The following is a 20,905-nucleotide window of genomic DNA, read 5'->3' on the forward strand; positions in this document are numbered from 1 at the left end:
ATTATAGCATTCAAAAGCGATTAAAGTGCTGCTGATAAATTGGACCGAACAGAAGTTATCTGAACTATTCAAAAGGGCGGAAAAAGTTGCTTTAAAGGGCACAAGATAAATATATTGCGAGGTCGCAATGTTAAAGCAACCCTGAAGTCTCGTTTTGTTTTTTACACCGCGCAGTTTAGGGATATATTTTTGTTACTTACCGATTTCCCCAATCGATTTTCGACACCACAACCATTTGCAACTCGGTTGTCTGATCCTGTGTCATTGTGGCGCTCAAGAGTTCTCTTCGACTCTCCAGTATAGAGAACATAACTTTGCGCAAAGTCTGAAATTTATACGCCTCACGATCCTGTAAAATAAGCATTTAATTAAACAATGAAAATCATTTAAAAGTGCCTTCCACTTACCACATAGAGTCGCTTCCAGATCTCAGACCATTCGCGCAACACTTGCGTGCACTCGGCGACAACAGGATCAATTTTGGAGAGATCCTTGATGTGTATGTAGGTTTTGGGAAAGAGGCCAACAGCTCGCGATTTGCGTGGACAGGAGCCGCGATACCAATACTTGCACTCCTCCACAATGTCCACAGAGTCGCCGACATCCAGCGGCAATCCATAGCGCACATCGCCATGCCAATTATGGATGGCTGAAAAGGATACAAGATGCCAAGATGAAAGATACATTTGAATGCTAGAGTTTGAGTTTGAGGCAACGGTTGCAACCAGTTGCGCCTTGGCCATGACATTGCCGGGGAATATCTGGCTGGGATTGGGAAGACGCCGTACGGTCGCCCGGCTGACTAGCAGCAATTAAAGTGCCCCCATGAGTGGCCACTTGAGCATGCCACGAGTGGCACAACAACAATAAATACTTCAACTATAAATAGGCAAATGGCTTTGGAAACAAAATATGTTTGGGGTGGTGTAGACAAGCGGAGACGAAGAAGAATGGGAATGGGAATGGGAAGAGGAGAGAAGCACTTGGGCACACCAGCAATTGAACACTTGGCGAGCAACAATAAAGAGCTACTGCTCCAATTGCTGTAGCTGTAGCTTTAGCTGGATGCAGCCAGGGAAGCTGAGCTGCTGGCTCCTCTTCTGCTTTGCTGCTTTGCTGCTTTGCTGTTTTGCTGATAAGTAGAAGTATAAATCCGCAATGTGGCTGCCAATTACAAATGCAAGGCACGCACTGGAGCCCTGGCGGCGCCGAGAGACGACGACACATCTACAGAGCCAGTCATGAGGGTGTAGGTGTAAGTGTAAGTGTATGAAAGTGTGTGTGTGTGTTGCGTTTGAGTTGCGCTGAAAGACAAACGAGCGAGCACGGCATGAGCATATCAACGAAAGGAGCTAATAAAACGCAGACAGCAGACAACGCGGCAAAGAGACGTCACTGGGAAGGGGAAAATACATATAGCATACATACATATATATATGTATATGCTTGTAATATGTATGTATCTATATGGATGTATATGTGTGTCTGACTGTCTGTCAAATGAAATGCTTCATTGCGATGAAAATGGGCAAACTGCTTCCTGTTTTTGATGTTGCTACTCGCTGCTGCTTCTGTTGCTTCGGTTGCTTCTGCTGCTGCTCATCGTCGACTCTTTGCTTCAACAAGTCGCAAGACACAGAACAGCAGACAACGGTTTGTAGCAAGAGGCACCAGCGTTTGCAAACGCTGTTGAAGCCGCTGCTGATTTAAATGGATTGCAAGCTGTTAAATAGCTGAAATTTCATAATTTAAATGCCTGCCGGAGTGGGGAATTTCGGGGGGGGAGTGGGTTTGGAGGCACTTCAACTCGGCTCAGCCCAAACACTCAAACAAATGAGCACACACACACACACACTGAAGGGGGGGCTGGGGCGGGGCAGGCTGAGTGCCAACCAACCGTCGCACTATTTAGGTCAGTCACATTAGGCAGGCGTCGAGCTGGCAACGCCCTGCGCGTCCTGCGTCCCCCCTCTCACCCCCCTCGCCCATTAACTAAGCCTATCCTGCTATATCCCTCCATCCATCCGGCGCCATGCATGAGCACAATTCTAATGAGCACTTTTTATTTTAGCTGTTTAGCTCTTTGGCTGTTTAAGAAACGAGGCAGAAATTTAATATTTTATTCCGTGAAATAGTTTTGATTGGCGCCAGCAGCTTCAGCTGGGGAGGAAGTGGCAAAAGATAATTACGTTGCCCTTTTAATTGCGCTTTTACCAACGTTAATGCAAATACAAATACAAATACAAATAGATGAAAATGCTTCAGTGGAAAAAGCCCTCAAAGGCACATCACAGAGAATGAATTAAAGAAAAAGCAACTCGCAGAGCGACACAGAGAAACAGAGGCAGAGACAGAGACAGTCCAACAAGTCCACAATGTCAACAAACGTAATAAAATAAAAAAGTCGTTAAGCCAAGTGGATGCAAAAACAAAAGCATTGTCGGACAGACAACCAGAGAAGACAGACTGTAAAGACATCCAAGTCAGGCAGTCAGAAAATAATTTTAAATTAAATAAAAGAGATGCTGCTGCATTAGCGCAACAAGAGCGCTATAAACTACTCGTACTACGGCATGAGAACCCCTTCATAACATGCTCATAAGGAAGCACACACACACAGAGATACACACTCACACATTCGCTGAGTATAGTCATGAGTAAGGATGTGTGTGCCCATGTGTCTGGAATAATGCAGCCAAGGCACAACTACGAGCATAACAAAACAGTAAAAGGCATTCTGTTCACATTTGCCGCAACGTCACCAAATGGATTAAAACAAGAACCCAACTCAGCACTTCCTTATGTCAACCTCGAGATACTCTCTTCAGCAACGAATACTTTTCATTTAAGTACATCTAGATACATTCAAAAAATAATTGCTTTTAATGTGATCTTGCGCAAAGATATAAAGCTTTAAAATTGGGGGATTAATTTGCATGAGAACAGTTGAACAGATGACTAAAACAGACAGTGCTTCGTTCGACATCATCAATCATAGTATAATATTTTGATGGGGCTTCACATTTCTGAACTCAGCGTTCTAATGTTTGTAAATTAGAAATGTAAGACAGCTTGAACTGTCCAGATAACCCAAACAAACAAAGAATGTATTAATCGGTAGAGATCTTGCGCTTTTTTAATATTATTATCAGTCTTTATTCCTAAGAAAAATGCTATCATTTTAAATCAATTTTATTGATTGCATTTATATACATTTCGTATTATGATTAATGGGAAGACACCTTGAGATTTGGGTTATCTTATTATAAACCTTTTAGCTTCAAAAAAATATTTTATTTTTTTTATTAACATAGAGCATTTTGTATATACAGTTACAAAATTTATAGATTACTCAATTTTATTTGTATCTTTTATTTTTGATTATATAAATGAAGCTAAAATTTTTGTTTGCACGCAGATCAAGTTTATTTAAAATTAATGACAGGAATATCAAGCACAATTTCGAAGCTATTTTCGAGATTTTTGTACGGACAATAACTACAGTATTTAAGAAAATTTTGTTGCGATCGGATAAAAGTTGTCGAAGTTATTTAAGAAATACTTTTGTATAGCAAAAAATATTTATTGCAACCTTAGTTGCTTTGGCTGACAAACTGGTATATTTTGTACTCTATAGTATATATAAACTTTGGTATTGTTTTCGGTATTTTAATTCGGGATATTTTACGAATAATACTGCACTGTTTTGGTTTTATTCAAAATTGGTAGCGGGTATCTAACAGTCGAGCACACTCGACTTTAACTAACTTACTTGTTAATTTTGCAGTTGTACATTAATATCCAATTTATTTGAATTCTTGCATTGTTCTACAGATAATAAGTAAGTTTGATGAAATATTTCTATTTGTACCGTACTGAGAATGTTTATATTTCTGTTAGCCAGGATATTTGACAGCACATCAAAAGTGAACTTTCCCTAAACTAGGTTCAACTGCACTCACATGCTCTCCACTGATTACGAAACCTACAATACTTAGAGTACTCATATATGGCATACCATAACTTCAACTGCTAGTTGTGGAACTGTAAAAATTTGCTGCGGCAAGGGAATTGTAATGGGAGTGTTGGCAAAACCACAAAGGAGAATCTTCACACTTGACCCTAAAGCGCGCTTGGGGCTCAAGAATTTAATTAATTAATTGCTTTGTTTCACACACACACACACACGGTGTTATGTGGAAGGGCCAACACAATGTTTAGGGGGAAATTGTAAATGGGTCAAGCTGCGACGTGTGAGAATCCCCCAGAGAGACCCCTGGAGAAAGTGTATAATGCTCACAGCTAAGCTGGCAACTAAGAAATATTTAATTAGTCGGTGCCAACACTTGGTGCAATTTTATTATGCAACATTTAAAAGATGTGCATAAATAATAGCACATTTAACTCGCTGCAAGATTAAAGCTGCTCTCGACAGCCAAATGAATCTCAGATACATCATCTGTGTGCGAGAGCAGGAAATGTGGCCTCAATGTCAATCAGTTGTCATTAAGCTAAATAATAGAGGAGTTTTTTTTATTCGCAATACTTTACGAACCAGTTGCGAGTTTGTTGTTTGCAGTTCTCTCTCGCTCGCTCGAGATTGGCAAATATTGTAAAGTTCTCTCCAGCTTTTCATTATTGCAGCTGACATCATATTTTCATACTCACAGATACACACTCGAACACAAAGTCGCATTCAGTTACAGATACAGATACAAAGGCAGACGTGTCAGCATGCTGGTGAAACATGCAATGTGCATGGCTTGGATACTCTATGCAAATGGGGCATATGCATTGAACTACAAAGGATTGATTGAACCAATCGTGATAAAATCGAAAGTAAATTCTTGAATCATCATTATACACTGTCAAAATTAAACACAGAAGGGATACTTGTAAATCAATATCAAAATTCTACAATACTATAAATATAGATTGACCTTTCCTTAAATTAAATTAAATAAGTGTAATAATAATTTATCATACTATAGTAAACTTATATATGTTTTAACGCTCTTTCCACAATAAAATAACCTTTAAAGTAGATTTCCAGCTTGCCTTGCATTATTATTATTTAATGTTGTCTGCGTATTTAAATATAACGCTGTCAGTATTTAAAATATGAAAATCAAGCGAAACCGCAATATAAATATTTGTCGCATTGTTTGCTCATTTGCACATTTGTTTATGCTGTGCGGCGGTTAACAATAAATAAAGGTAAATATACGATTACAGACGTCCCCTGAATATGTATGTACTCATATGTATGTTATTGACCACCCACCACTCGATATTCAATTCAATTCATGTTGAAAATAGAGATAGGCGGCAATTGTTGATAGATTTCTCTTGATTAGGCGACGACACACTTGTTAATTATTTATGTACATAATCAAGTACTCGAGTATTTCATATATTTACTTTCGATTAGCAATTCGGCACTTATCTCCTCTTTCGCTCTTATCTACTAAAGTGAAGGGGATCGATGAAAGGAGAGAGAGAGAGAGAGAGAGACATTTCAGGTGTTTGCTGCATTTACATGCGAGCACAAAAACACGAACGTGCCTCATCCGGCTAAAGTGACTGATAATGCACTCAAATCGGAAGTACAATAAATTATATCTATGTATAGTTTGTGTGCGTGCGCTTGTGCGTGTGTGTGTGTAGTTAAGTATACGCACGATAGTGGGCAACAAATCATAAATACATCGTTAAAGACGAATTATGGAAGTACAACTGCCGAATTGAAGGCAACAAGCACAGAAGAAGGGACTGAACGGATGGAAATCGAGGGTTGGGGATCGTTGAGTAGAAGCCGAAGCTGAAGCCCAAGTCGATGTTAAAGTCGTACTCACAAAGTTGCCGCCAAGCATATTAAACAATGGATATGAATCAATTTAATGCGCATATGAGTGTGCGTAAGAGAGTGTCTGTGTGTGTGTGTGTGTGTTTGCATAACAAAAAGGAAACGCTGCACAAATTTGTGCGCTGGCTTCACACACACAATCACAGACACAGTTTGCCAGTGGCCAAATGCATAAAATGAATATTAAATTAAAGTTGAAAACGAACGAATTTTTCGCCCCTAGTCGAACAAGCAGCAGCAGCAGCAGAAGCAGCAGCAACAACACAAAAAAGAAGCGGAATTCACTGGAAAAGGCATCGGCAACATCCGGCCTTCGCCTGTCTAGAAATTTTTTGGCAAAAGTTGCCACAAACAGTTCGCTGAGTACTCTGGCTGCTGCTTCTGCTTGTGCTGCTGTTTGCCCGCATCAGAAACTTTAGCAGTTGCATGCAACCACCAAAAACTGTCGTTGACTAACTGCGTAATTGAGAGCGACCAGCACAGAAAACACACACAATAAAAAAAAGGGGGAGTGGAGACAAAGAGTGCACGAGTTGCTGCTGCTGCTGCTGTTGCTGGCATGCGGATGTTAATGAAGTCATTGCCCAGCACGTGGCGTTCATCGAAAGAGAGAGATCACTGTGCTCTGCCCTGTCACTGAAAATTGCGCAAGGTTAGGGCGTTGCTGATGTTGCTGCCTCGACAATGACAACTGCTAATGGACTAACACGACCCCAAATAGCAACAGCAACAGCCTCAACCCCAAGCATGAACCCAACTGCAAACTGATGATGCCTGACTGATTGATTTGTGTAAACTTTGACCGCCTGCCATGTTGCAAATCATCGAAACTGGATAACTGGAGCAAGCCGCAAGCAGTGAGCAACAATAACAAATGATGACTATTGCTTATCTGGCACACAAGAAGACACAAGGCGGAGATGTAGGCGGAGACGGAGGCGAAGACGGAAGTGAAGCTACTACTGCTGCTACTGACCAGCCTCCACTTCTGAGAGAGTCAATTGTCATTTGTTAAGCGTTCCCATTCAAGCGAGAAGTGTGACGAATGCGCAGATAATGTGAAAATACAATGTACACAGATAAATGGACAACGGAGAAACGCAACAATAACAACAACAGCAACAGTAAAAGCACTAATAATAATGACAACAACTTACTTACAATACAGATTTATATGGCAGCGATCTACATTTATTTCTGCGTTATCAAAACAAGTTTAGTGCACGCCACTGTTACAGTCGCGGCCACAATAACAGTGCCAGTGTTTGGCAGGTAATTGCAGAGGCATTTAAATTGGCAACACCTGGCACACAATTGGCAACGCGAGCGAGCGAGAGAGCGAGCGAGAGAAAGATGCTGGAGAATGTGGTGAGTGGAGAGAGGAGAGTGCAGCGGGTGGGTAAATGAAAACATAAACACATCAAATCGCAGCAGCAGCAACAACAAACACAAATCTCTTTGAGTTGCCTCTGAATGAAAAAGTAGCAAAGACGACGGCGACGGCGACGACGACGATGATGATGACAACAGTAGACGCTAGCGGGGGGGGCGGACAACAGCATGCTATAAAAATAAGTAGAAAAATCGCTTTTCCGCCTTTCCGGGTGTGGGTGCGGAGTGGGGGTAGCGGTGGTTGTCTGCGATGCTGCTGCACGGTATTTCGCGGAAAAAAGCGGTGAATCAACGCTGTTGGGATACTACAGCAACAACAATAACAGCAACAACAGCGCTACAAAGGCAGCAACAATAATAACAAAAGCGATGTAACCGCGCACGTGACGCATCACAGCGCCCCCCTCTCTCCACCCCGCCCACACAACCACCCTACAACAAGCCTGCCGGGGTCTGAAGGGGGTGTCGTTGGGCTAAGGCCAAAAATCGGGGGATGTGGACAGTCAGCCACGTACATACACACACACACACATACGCATGCACGGACAATCACACACACACTCTTTTATTCACACGCACACAGTCAGCAAATGGAGGGTCGCAATTTTTTGTTGTTGCAGTGTTTTACTTACCGACGCCGTATTTGTTGTTGGATGGTATCCACATTTTTGTTGTGTTGCTCTTGTGTTGTCGAAATCCAATTGGAATTTTTGGCTAAAACGCAGTCCAAGGCCACTCCCAAAGCTTTGCCGTCGTCCTGCTGCCGGTTGATTTGCTTCTTTTTTTTCTTATTTTAGGAGAGCTAACTTTCAATGACAATTTTTATTCGCTGAACACATATTTGGTTTTGCTTTTTGCATCTTCTTAAATACAAAAGACGCTTGCACACAAGCACATTTAACACTCACACACAGGCACAAACACAAGTTTACGCACACTCTCACTTGCAGTGATGAATTTTTGCATGTGGTGTTGTTGTTTGTTATTGCATTTATCGCGCGCACTCGATCGTGTTTGCACTCTAACGACGCTATTACTCGACTTAGTTAAAGCAGCACACTATCTACATCATTGTTGTTGCTGCTGTTGTAGTTGTTGTCGGTGCTGTGGTAGCGAGCACTGGGAAATTGGCAAATTGTCCAACAAGACGAATTTTGATTATATTTTGCTCTTATTGGACAAACTTTAGAAATGCTTGCTTTTGTCGTCGCGAAAATCAATAGAGATTATTTTTGCAAGGGGAAGCGGGGACAACCGTTTATCTTTCTCGCTAAATTTTTTGTTGCTTTTTACTCTAATAAATAATATTCTTCTGTTTGGCTGTCGAGAAATTGCTTCGCCTTTGCCTCGCCTTTCGATTCAATTTGGTTAATTTCGTTTTCTTTTTTCTTTCGCGATTTCAACCGCAAAGAGCGCACTCTCACAACCGCACTCGCGCAGCTGTCCAATAAGACTAACAGCCAGCTGTTAAAACAAGACAACGCGCCAGTGTGGTGGTGCTTGCTTACGAGATACCCTACATGCATTAGTTTTTTATGTTAATTTATTAATTATCCCACCATAATATAAGTATGCTAATTTTTGCATAATGAAACTAATTAAATGGAACTAATTGGGGTAATTATATTATCTCCCTCATATTTATTGGTGTATTTAGCCTTTACAACCGTATGCAGAGTATAAAAACAGTCTGGAAAAGAAACCTGTTATGTGTAAGTTACAGAATGTAAATTTAACATAGCGAAAGCGTTTGAATGACAAAAACACAAAAAGAAGATTTGCACATCTAAAATGCCCACTATAAATAAAGCAAATAAACTTAAAAAAATATTATTAAACTTTGTTGTTGTTTATTACATTTAAAATGTTTTGCATGAAAAAACTATTTCAAAAACCATAATATTTTTATTTTATTTCAAACGTTTTGATGCGGTAAAAATTAGAACTTTCTATATGCGCCACCTAGTGACATGTTACAAGGCCCAATTATATGTATCGCCATCTAGAAGAAATTTAAGACATTTAGCAATTGTGTATAGCGCCATCAGGTGTTTCGATAACAAAGCAAGTAATAGCGGCTGTTTTAGGCACTAATCAACTTGACGTGACTATTGCACCATCTATCGTTTCCGAAAATGAGATGCATTCAAAAATTCTATCGGCGTTATATAGTAGCTATGCGGTGGCGCCACCTGTTGCTTTCTGTAAGCAATCAAGAAGCTACGACTGGCTTGAAGTTGGTTGCGCTAATAATTCACCATGGACAAACACCAGCGTTTAGCTAAGTTTCACACTAATTCTTTTAAACTGAAAATATGCTCTCCAGCTGAGTTGTCATATCGTATTTTTTTAAAAGTACTTGGTGGACTCCAGTTTGAAGCAGGTTCCATTCGTCTGAGTGGTTGGTTTAGTTAGCCAACTATTTGAAATGTGCCACAATTATTTAAGCAATCAATGAAGGTGCGCTGTTATTCTTTTATAGTATTTGTCTTAACTTTTATTATTGATCTGTTTGTTCGCTCGCATTTTGTAACTAAGACTAGTTGGCTTAGGCTATGCTTAGTGGCTACAAATATTTAACATTTAACACATACGAAAATCTATTTACAAAACTCTTCTATACACATTACACTTAACACTTAAGATCTATAATTTTGCCAACTGAGCAAATTAAATATGTATAACGCGCATTTTTGTTCTTTTTTGGAGGTTCTAAACTTAAATGACTTATAATATATAGACTTAAGCAGATCGTTAAAATTGACCTAGTTCTTGCATGGTTAATTACGCAACATTATATTTAAAATGACAAGCAATCAAGCAAACTTTCAATATGGTCAAAAGCTAAAGAAAGAATTATAAAATATATATTTATACCCCCTGGCAGCAAATTGAATAAAAAAAAAATAGTATTCAATACATTATTAGGCAAAAGCTTGGGTTTCCTATGTTGTGCTTCTACTATTTGTGTATTATGTTCATTGTTTGTTGCCTTTTGCAGTTCTAGCTAACCATGTATGGCTCCCCATTTTAACTAAAGTAAAACCTTTGTACCAAACTACTTCCACAAAACATTCAGCTGCCTGCTTTTAACCAACACCAATTTTCAATCGTACGTATTCTTTTTACAAATTCTTTGCACGTCAGCTCCTCTGTGTTCCTTGGAAGAATTTCCGAGTATCGCATTCAATGCGCCTTCAGTTTCATTGGGGAGTCCTGATGATGATCCTGTTGCAATGCTTTGGCTTCATTGTTATTGTTGCTATCGGCCTTCAATGCCGCCGCCGCCGTCGACGCTGCTGCTTCCGAAGTCAACTGCTTCGCCTTGGACTTCTTGTAGCTCTGCATGTAAAAGTTCATGAAGAGGCAGAAAAAGATGGATGCATTCAGCAGCAGTAGCGCCGAGATGAACTTGGAGAACTGGCACTGATTGCTGAATAGCGCTCGCACCGTGTGCACAATGCAAAGCACAAATTGCGCCTATTAAAGAGAGTAGAAAAAATGCAATTAATTGAGTGCAGGTTGAGGACACAAAGGTTGATGGTTAACTAAAGTACTACTTATAATATATGGGGCCAGCATTTGAAACAGCTATTGTGAGCAAGTTTATACATTGTAAGCACTTTATAATAGTTTATAGACTATAATTATATAGACGTCATGAAGAGCTGGCAAATAGAATAGAATGCTGATAATCGCTGGGAATCAGTTTCAGTTTTGAATTCTGAGAAAATGCTTAGAACTGAAATTAAATCAAGGCACGGGATAGATTATACATTACATAAACAAAACGGAAGGAACTAAAAATGAAATTGAAACGACAACCCGTGTTGATTTACAAGCCATGAGGTGTGGCCACTTTGGCTGTGATTCTAATTACATGGCAACAAATGGCAAATTAAGCTCCTATGGGCTGTGTGATCACCCTTGAGCGTTTTAAGGTAATCAAAAAGCGTTTACAAACAACATACACATTTACACATTAAAAAGCACACATCACTTAGGTGAGTATAGATCTTGCAATTTGTGGTAATAACAGTTATGCTAAGTAAATATCGCTATAGAGCGAGACCCCAATAATAATCTGCTGCCTCTCAGTCTAGCTTTGGCTCTGACATGACTTTGACTTGTTTGTCAGCTTCGACTGCTTTTGTCTGTCTGCCTGTCTGCTTAGCCTGCCAATCATGTTGGCTGACGTCTGACTGAGCTGACTGATTGAATTCGCTGCCTCTTGTTTTGCATTAACAAGTTCGTTGTTTAAGTCTTTTGATTGCGGCTTCCATTGACCTTTTTGGCGCCCGCCCCCTTAAGTGTGCCTATTATAGAACCTATAATTAAGCTTGTTATCGATCGATTGATAGTAACCAATTTTCATTTTTATTGTATTTTAATAATTTAATTTGCAATCAGTCAGCACAGCAGCCGTTGTAGGAGACAACCGTATCGAATCTAATAATGCAACACACACACGCCCATATCTCGCACGGCTACCGCCCACTTATTTGTTCTGCTGATTTTCGCTCTTTTACGCTTTTTTTGTTTTTCATGTTTTACTATTTTATGTATTTTTTTTGGTAGTGGTTTTTCATCGTTGTGCGCCGCTTCTTTTGTGACCTACAAAAAACGAGCAACATGTTGGTCAACCATGCGCTGCAATTGCCATTAACACTGCAGCGCAAAATGCAGCAAAGCCAACAACAGCAACAATAACAAGCTTCACACACACAACCTGCTTAGACAGTGGGCTGCATTTGGCTGGACGAATAAAATTTAGTCAGTTTGCTTTTGGCCAACTTTTGCTTAAGCGCTGAGAGCCGATTACACGCTTCATTACACACACTCACACTTGCATACACTCAAGAGCATTTGGAGTGCAGGTGTGTGGGGTGTGTGTATGCACAAGTGCATCAAGGGGTTGCTCATATGATTGAAATAGTGGACAGCATTAAAGTCCCTCCTAACATTGGGCTCAACTCTTCTAGAAAACTTTAGCTTTAAGTTTATGTAAATGAAGAAAGAATGAAAATAATTATGAAGCATTTTATTTTTAACATAACGTTTTATCTGTAGATAATTCTAACAAAACAACAAAGCTTTAACAATTGAGTAATTTTCTGTTTAAATTTCTAATACATAGAACATATTTAATTTTTAACTAAATATAGCGATTGTATTGACAATTCAATCTTTTCATAGCAAACCGGTAGTTGATAACGTCACAGAATCCGAAAACAATCGATTATTATTATTATTATTAATTGGAAAGTGATTCGTTAAATGAAGATTTATTGATAAGCAAATTACAATTTCAATAGCCAGCTATTTTTTTTGAAAACCGAAAGTTAATAGTCATTCTTCGAAATATAATAAGAAGAATCTGTTAAGTCTATCAACTTTACTTCCGCTCTTGCTGCTCATGACGTGACAGTAAATTGAAAGAGTTGAATTTGATTTTTGATAAATTCTTATAAATAAGTCAGAAGACAAACAAGCAAAGCTCTTTCAATGAAACAGGTTATAGACAACTTGTGTTTCGGGAAGTTATTTTTTAGGTAGTTTCGTATGCTCAGAATCAGAATGGAAAAGCACCCAATTAATCTAGTTTCTAATGCGATTAATTCTTAAAAAAAACTACCTTCCTCAGGAAATTATAGTTAAGAGAAACTGACTATAAAACTGCGCTGAACTAGTGACAATTAGTGTCAACTATTGTTACCACTGTGCCAGCTGCTGGATAGACGCCATCTGCAGCAACTGTTGCACAATCTGTGAAGACGGCGACGAAAATAAAAACAAAGCTGCTGTTGCACTTGCAATATGAACTAAAACGTGTGGACCCAGAGTCTGGTGGCAACTGAAAGTGGCAGATTGCCGGGTTGAGTTGACTTTTACTCTTAGACAAATACTTGCACTGCCAAGTTGGATTTGGCTCACAGATACGCCTGAGTAGTAGTTGTGTGTTGGACTATCTGGTTGGTTGACTGTTTGACTGTTTGCCTGCTTGCCTGCTGGCTGACTTGGATTGGCTTGGCTAACTTGGCAGTCGTCGACATAGACACTCACGGTGTGGCAAGTTCGGCAAAGTTGCGGCGGCGCATAAAAGTGAACGCTCAGCGTAACTCAACGAGCAACATTCATTGCCGCAAAACGGAACAGCAAAGCGAGTAGCAAAAGCAGCAACAAGTGGCGGCGAATGCCAGGCCAAAGATAATGTAATCGAAACTGGTCGGATCGGCGCGCTAAAGTGTGGCAATTTGGTGGAATTGGCGCACCGGACTAAGCGCAAGCGCAAGCAAGGATGTTGCAACAAGCAAGCAACAAGCTGGTGGTAGCGACAGTGACCAGTGCAACACAACAATTGCTGTGTGTGTTGCGGTGTCGATTGGCGGTTGCCTAATGGGAACTTAAACTTGTTCGTCTCTCTTGGCTAATTGGAGCATGTTTACATTGCTGTTGTTGCACCGGCAATCCAGAGACAACAACAACAGTTGCAGTTGCAGTGGCAACTAAATTAGATGCAAGATGCGCCCATGTTTAGATGTTTATCCACTTAGCATTTGATTGCCGTGTGCAGTGTCATTAAAAATGTCAACGTAGCTTCGAATAAAACAACGTCATGGGGCATGCGGCACAAATCGTGTATATATCGTAGCTTATATGTTTGTATGTATGCTTGTATATAGACGACGATCAGAGCTTGTATAATGTGTGCTTTTGCCGAACGTTTGACAAGTCAACTGTGGAGTTGAGTGCCCCTCAAGGTAAAGCAGACTCACACATGCATGCTACTTATAGTAGAAGCAGGCCAGCACAGCAACAACATCAGCAACAACATCGGCAACAGCAACAGCAACAGCAACAGCAACAACAACATCAGCAACCACATCGACAACACTGACAACAGCAGCAATAACAAGAGAAGCAGTAGCAGAACTAACTAAACTTGGCAAGTTTTATGCGTTTCAAGAATTTCGAAACACACAAATTGCAATGAAACTTATTCACCGATGAATGTCATGCGAGTGTATGTATGTAAGTATCTATGTATTGGAATTGGTCTTTCAATTACACACATCCACATTAGAAGACTACCTGCAAAATCAGTCGAGTGGCGCAAAATGCCAAGAAAAACGGAAAGACTGCTCGACCAAAATTGAAATCTAAAACTAAAGCTGAAAGTAAATGCAATGAGCAGAAAACAGAAAACAAAAAACAAAACTCACTTGACTGGTCAACATAGATCTACTTAGATCGATATGTACACTCGCTTTTAGCAAATAGTTGTCTACCAGTAGTTAATAAGCAGGTCGTATAATTTACTTTGATTTTGTATTCTGTCTTTTATTGTTTTTTTGGGGCGTTCGATTAACGAAAGTGACAGCTCAGCGTCTTTGGCGGCGCAATGAACTCCGTTCGAACAGTTAGCTCTGTGATGATTACAACAAATTCAGATTTTGCAATCCAACTTGGCCTTTGACTAACTGGTTGACTAACTGTAAGCGTGTGGGTTTGTGTGTGTGTGTGTGTGTGTGTCTTTTAGCCAAACACATCGTGCAAAACCACTTCCACTTGCAGTCAAAAAATCGTTGACTGCGATCGAGTGCGCGCGTCTGTGTCATTTGCTTTGGCCAGTTGCAGAGACACAGTTAGAAGCGTTAAGTAACAATTTTCTGGCTTTGCGGCTGCAGTTTTATTATTTGTTGTTGTCTGTTGGCAATAGCATTTGTCTAACATGTATAATATACCATTTTATTATGCAGTGGACACAGACACCCATAGCTACAGGCGCAGGCTCAGGCTTAGACTAAGACTCAGTCTCAGACTCAGACTTAGACACTGATGCCAGGCTAGGCCAGGCCTCAGGTCAGGTCTAACTGGTTTGTGTGCGATTCGGCGACAAAAATATTTCGGCTATGCCAATTCAACACAAATCTCAAAAACTTCTAAACGAGTTTCTATTTCTATATAGCAACTATCAGTGTTTCTACATAGACACTACACTACATTCATTTGGAAACTATGCTGGAACTGATTCGATAATAATAATGTATCACTGTCCACACTTACGATTTGCAGCTCTGTCATGTATTTCTTCCACCACAGGAACTTGGCATACTCGGGACCCATGGCCGACATCATGTAATAGAAGTACATGCAAACGTGCACGAAGTTGTTCAACAGATTGGGGAATGTCGCATTGCCGCCTGCAACAACGAGACTAAGATCTTTGCCGCGGGTTATGCTTCCAATATTGGCTACTCACCTGCCAAAAACTTGACCAACACCCAGGTCTCCAAGGGCGTCACCGAGTGATGATAGACATGCAGCCACGTGATCTGCGATGACTTCTTGCGCAGCACAAAGAACGTTGTGTCTGCGAACTCAGTCAGCTTGGACAGATAGTAAATGTAGCACAAGTTCAGCATCTAAAGGGAAAAAGAATAAAGGAGAATATGTAGTTTAATATACAAGTAATTTAATTCAATTTGTTCTATGTCCATAATTTTAGGGCAAATGTAATTTATTCCATAACCAGATATCAGTTGTAAGCGAGAAGTAAACGGGTTTGAAATATTCAAAATAAATGTAGAAGTCAAAATATAATAAATTTGTTTTATTCTATACGAAATAAACAATGAATTGGCAATTTATTCGGAATAAATTCACCAGTTAATAACCAGATGTAAGCGACACCTAAACGAGTTTAGCACAATTCAATTCAAATCAAAAAGGTAATACAAAATTGAATTTGATTTTTTCTATGACAAAATTCTTGCAAAATTGACAATTAAAAAGTAAAGTGATTATTGCCAAATTTATTGAGGTATGCGCATTCAATTAATCGAATTTGCAAGTTTACGTTTAATAAACAAGCAATAAAAAAGTATTTAAAATAGCTAAATAATTCAAATTCAATTTGTTCAGAATCATTTCTTGCAAAACTTATAATTTAATTAATTCAATTTTCAATGGTAATAACCGGATGTTAATGCAACCATTTGGTTGTTAAATCTAAGGTCATTTTGTCTTGCGGTTCTTAGACCGCAACGAATGATGCGCCCCGCAAAATTCAGATACTCATGACATTGGCAACAATTTTGGAGATTGAATTATAGTACGGCAAGAATTTCAACGTTGCGACGTCGCTTGTCGGTTGTCGCTGTGTTGGCAACTTTCGTGCTGGCCACGCTGCGTATGCGCAATGTAAACAATCCACACGAAGGTGTCAAAGAGTCGCCACCAAAGAGTTTGTCGCCATGCGGCATGAAAATATGCTGGTTTCATGATGCCAAATTAGTGACTGACCTTCGTTGGCTTGCTTGGTTTATTGACTTGACTTGTCGCTGGGCTTATTGGTCAGGTTGAACACAAACTCGGGACGGATGTGAAACTCATCGATGGGTATCGAGAGTGTTGAGAGTGTTGAGAGGATTATGCTTTTGGGGCATGACGTGCTCGCTGTTTGTTGTGCAAACGCCGCGCTTGTTTTGATAGTTTTACATGGAATTTGGACGAGGGCCGCAGAGTTGTGATCTCTGCATCTCAAATAATATGAAATGACCGACAAAATGTTTGTTTGATTGTAAGTGCGAGCGAGTATTGTAAATGGTGTTAATTTGACTGCTCAACAATAAACAACAACCTTGACTCAGTGCATTGTGTACTGTTTTTTTTCGGCGTTTTTGGGTATGCTATTGCACTTTGGTTATGACTTTTACGATCTTTTAACCGTAGAGTTAACAAAATATAGATATAAAGCGCGTCAAAAATTGACTTCAAATTATGTGTTTAACTCTAAATGTCGAATGCTTAAATATATCATAATATACGTATATTTAATTGCTTTCCTTTCAGTTTTTTAAGTGAGCAGACAAATTGAATTGCTGAGAGTTTCTTTTTGTTCGAAGGCAAACACAATGGAATTAACAGGCGTAACAAATTGCTAGAAGATCAACAAGAACCGTGTAAAAACAAAACGCACTTTCAATTGCCCTTTTAGCATGAATTAAACGCTAGACCATAATTAAGTATGAATATTATTTGTGAAATGAACTTTGAGACTTTAAGAAGTGACTGAACTTGAATTCGCCTAGACGATGACTCAACTCTTTAAAGTGGGCAAAGCCAACGAACTTGTGAGACAAGTTAAACTTTTATGAATTGATATTAAAATCACATACACAAAAAAAAAATATAAAAATAAAGAGAAATAGTCAAATTGATGATTAGCAAAAACTTGAAATATTTATGAGCGAATTCCAATCAGCCTTGAGCTTAGAAAGTATTGGGCGTTGTAGGACTTACGCGTTTAGACATGGGACCATCGGAATAGTCAACCGGTTGGCATTTCAGATTATAATAGTTGAGCCAGCCCGCCATTAAGTGCTGCAATCATAAAAGAACAATCAAAGATTAAGATATCAAATTCGCATGTCAAATTTTTTTTGCTTTTTTTTTCTTGATGTGTAGATAACTCACTTCGTAGAACATATAACCGCTGAGCAGGACCTGGAAGGCGTTGTAGATGACGAGGGTGCGGCGCAGCTGAAAAGGTTTCCGATCTCTCATGAACAACGGACCCAGCACCAGCACCCAGGAGAGATAAATGGCAACCAGACCAAATGTGAACAGCGGATGCTCCATCAGAGGAAAGCGCTTGGCACGAGGGTCTATGAATGAAGAGAAAATTGATATGAATTACCATAAATTGACACCTTGTGAATTCTTTGTGGATTATCTGAGTCAATGGCATTTAATTAAATGCAGTTGAATGTTGATTTATCCAGCGAGTTAATCTAAATGCCAATTTACACGAATTGAATGAATGAAATCGTGCAAATAGCGAAAAAAACGAAAACAATTTGCCGGTGTGATTGTATGATTGTTTATTTGTTTTGTTTAGACGCCGTTTTGGACCACGAGTATTGCCAAGCAACTTACATTAGACAATTATCTTGTTTAGTCGCTGAATGTGCTTAGGGTTTAGTCAAACCGCAACAACAATAATCGGTTAATGCAAACCGGATTTACTAGTTGCAAATTATTCCACTTAAATGCAACTACTACTGAGTGTAATAACTACAGACATAAATGAATTTGTTTACGCCTATCAACAGGTTGCCAATGTCGTCACAAGTGCGTATTCTGAATAAATAACGAGAGTAAACCCCATTTCGAAAATTCCTTATTGATTTGTCTAACTTAATTCCGTTGTTTTCCATTTCAAAGCAAATATTTGTAGCTGTACAATTTCCATTTGTGTTGCAAAACTTTTCCATGCTAATTAAAATTAATTGCAAAGCAACTCCCTAAACGTTTTAATACAATAATTATAGGATGCATTGTTCATGTGGTCCATTTAGTGAATGAATATTGAGCTATCAAGAATAACACGTTGAATTACTTGAAATTGGCGTCGTAAGTTATAATTGTGGCTGAGCTTTGTTCTGATCTGTTAAATGTCGAACTAGATCACCCAACTGAATGGAATATATTCGCATTTGCAAACTGAAAAAGCATCTGCATAAGGTCTTTTGATTTAAAGTTTGCCAAAATAACAAAAATCGGATATGCTTGGGTGGGATCGTTGAAATACAATGCGTATTTTATTGAGTCAAGTTTGTGCTCTGAGTCTTTTGTTTTGCTTTTATTTACGAGCATGTTATGGACTTGGAACGTCAAGCGTATTTGGATATTTTGTTATTTCATTTGCAGCGTTTCAGCGTTTTGCATGGTTCACGTTGTCAGGTAGTAGCACTTATGTACATTATTTTGCATTGCTTTTAATTGCTGCTACCTTCCATTGACCTTTTCACCCGCGCGCGGCAGTCAAGAATGTCAATGCGCTGCCTATATACAAAAACTATGTGTGTGTGTCTGTGTCTGTGTGGTATGCGCTGTAAACACGTTTGAAGCGAAAACAAAACGAAGTAAGAAAAAAAAAAAGAGTTCGAGTACATGGCATATGCATCATCTTCAGCAATGTTATTGCTATTGTTAATACTTAATATTGTTGTAGTTCATACACATTCGATGCGTATGTGTGTGTGTGTGTACTGTACATGCTCAGCTGCACACGGCAACGAGCTACAAATGACGACGGTCGACGTCTCGTCATAAAATGTCTAAGATGAACTATGTAAATACATTTTAATTACGTTAATAATTGTCAAAAATACAATTGGCATTGCCAAGGTCGCACTTAAGTAGATAAAGAAACCTTTTTTAATTGTCCTAGAAGTTTTTTTTCTTCTCTTTTTTGCTTTATTTTATTTTCATTTTCATTTCGTTTTCGTTTTCATTTTTATTTTTTGTATATTCGCATTAGCCTATAGTAATTTTTTGTTGTTGTTATTTTTACTTTGCCAATTTTTGTTGGCAGTTTGTTTTGTTATGGTTTTGTTGGCGTACACACGAAAAAAAAAATGGCAATTCATCATATTTTATGCCATTATAATATGATATGTTTACAACGTAAACTGCTCAACGAGCACTTTGCAGATGGGACCCGTAGTATATGTTATATGTTATGGTGTAGTTTAGTTTAACTTCCCGGATTATTAAATTTATTTGACGTAGACGCAGACGCAGATGCAGACGCAGAGAGGGCAGACACGGCTATGACTGACAATGACATCAGGCCTTAAAAAACTGAACAAGTTGTACACACAAATGGGTCTTAAAGGGGGCCTTTTATTCTCATTTTATTAGCCCACTTTGGCTATGGTTGTTGGGGACCTATAAACTGCATTTGCATTTTGCATTTGAAGCCACAAGCCACGAGCGCAGCAACGTTTGAATTTTATATGTAGACCTACCGCCGTAATCCTCCTCGACGAGCTGATAGTAGCGCTGCACCAGACCCGTATAGTTGCGCGTTATATGGTGGGTCTTGAACTCATCGAGCGCAATGTTGGCGATCTCCACGACCATGTCGAACCGTGTGCTGCTGTTGTAATAATTCATTTTTGCTTATCGTAATTGATTAATAGTCGAGGTGATTTGCTGCTGTTGCAGTTGCAGTTTTGATTTATGTTCGATTTGTTATTCCTATGTATGCAAATGGGGCTCGATTAATCGGTACAATCGGTATGTAGGTGGTTTTAGCTGCTAACAGGATACGTCATGCTGTTTCGTTAAGTTTGTTGTGTTGGATCGAGTTTAAGCTCAAAGTCTGAGCACAATTTCTGTTCACTCTCAAGATTCACAATTTATTTATTTCGTTTGTTGTTTATATTATATATATAAATATATATATATATATATATTATATATTAGAATTGATCTGGTTTGAGTTTTTTTTTTTTAGAAGCACTCCGCTTAACGCATCTGATTGTTTTAGCCACCAGAAATCAACCACCGCACCGTAGAAATGTTTATGCTCAACTGAATCTAAAACTTCTCAGCAATCACAAGATAAAGTAAGTTTTTAGCAGACACTGCGACAGCGGCAGCGACGCCGACGCAGAGGTTGCTTTGCAACTAGTACGTACCCCTCCACACACACACACACAGCGATACTCACTCACACACATGCCAAGTCTCGCAATAGTTGTAGATTCGCTAGGCTGCTTAAAAAAACTTAACGAACATTTCAAACATCCACACAGAACAGCGGAAGTTTCGTTCAATTTAAGTTGAGCTGAG

At 39.3% G+C, this 20,905-nt stretch overlaps 3 protein-coding genes across 3 annotated transcripts in view; 1 reads left to right on the forward strand and 2 right to left on the reverse strand.

Moving 5' to 3' along the window:
• Positions 1-2,784, forward strand: part of LOC132787259 (exosome component 10) — a 43,701-nt gene extending 40,917 nt beyond the window's left edge. Inside the window, exon 6 of the mRNA XM_060794191.1 lies at positions 2,773-2,784. The gene's annotated coding sequence lies outside the window, so the exon portion shown is untranslated. The remainder of the gene's footprint in view (positions 1-2,772) is intronic.
• Positions 1-8,702, reverse strand: part of LOC132787257 (dedicator of cytokinesis protein 3) — a 29,175-nt gene extending 20,473 nt beyond the window's left edge. The window contains exons 1-3 of the mRNA XM_060794188.1: positions 7,891-8,702; positions 408-649; positions 201-349 (exon numbers count right to left, since the gene is read on the reverse strand). Coding sequence (XP_060650171.1) covers positions 201-349; positions 408-649; positions 7,891-7,924 — 425 coding nt within the window. The 5' untranslated portion in view covers positions 7,925-8,702. The remainder of the gene's footprint in view (positions 1-200; positions 350-407; positions 650-7,890) is intronic.
• Positions 8,703-9,738: 1,036 nt separating this feature from the next.
• Positions 9,739-20,497, reverse strand: LOC132786349 (elongation of very long chain fatty acids protein 7). Its single transcript, XM_060792861.1, has 6 exons — positions 20,077-20,497; positions 17,738-17,928; positions 17,564-17,644; positions 15,522-15,684; positions 15,326-15,462; positions 9,739-10,738 (listed from the first exon to the last, which is right to left on the reverse strand). Exons 1-6 carry the CDS (start codon positions 20,222-20,224, stop codon positions 10,445-10,447), a joined length of 1,014 nt encoding a protein of 337 aa, XP_060648844.1. The 5' UTR covers positions 20,225-20,497; the 3' UTR covers positions 9,739-10,444.
• Positions 20,498-20,905: the final 408 nt, after the last annotated feature.

Source organism: Drosophila nasuta, chromosome 2R (assembly GCF_023558535.2).
Source record: "Drosophila nasuta strain 15112-1781.00 chromosome 2R, ASM2355853v1, whole genome shotgun sequence".
Taxonomy (NCBI): domain Eukaryota; kingdom Metazoa; phylum Arthropoda; class Insecta; order Diptera; family Drosophilidae; genus Drosophila; species Drosophila nasuta.

Coding starts and splice junctions, on each gene's coding strand:
- LOC132786349 (XM_060792861.1), bottom strand. CDS start 20,224: ATGAATTATTACAACAGCAGCACACGGTTCGACATGGTCGTGGAGATC. Junction 17,645..17,737: donor GCGGTTATATGTTCTACGAA/GTGAGTTATCTA, acceptor TTATGATTGCAG/CACTTAATGGCGGGCTGGCT. Junction 10,739..15,325: donor ACATGACAGAGCTGCAAATC/GTAAGTGTGGAC, acceptor TCTCTTTAATAG/GCGCAATTTGTGCTTTGCAT.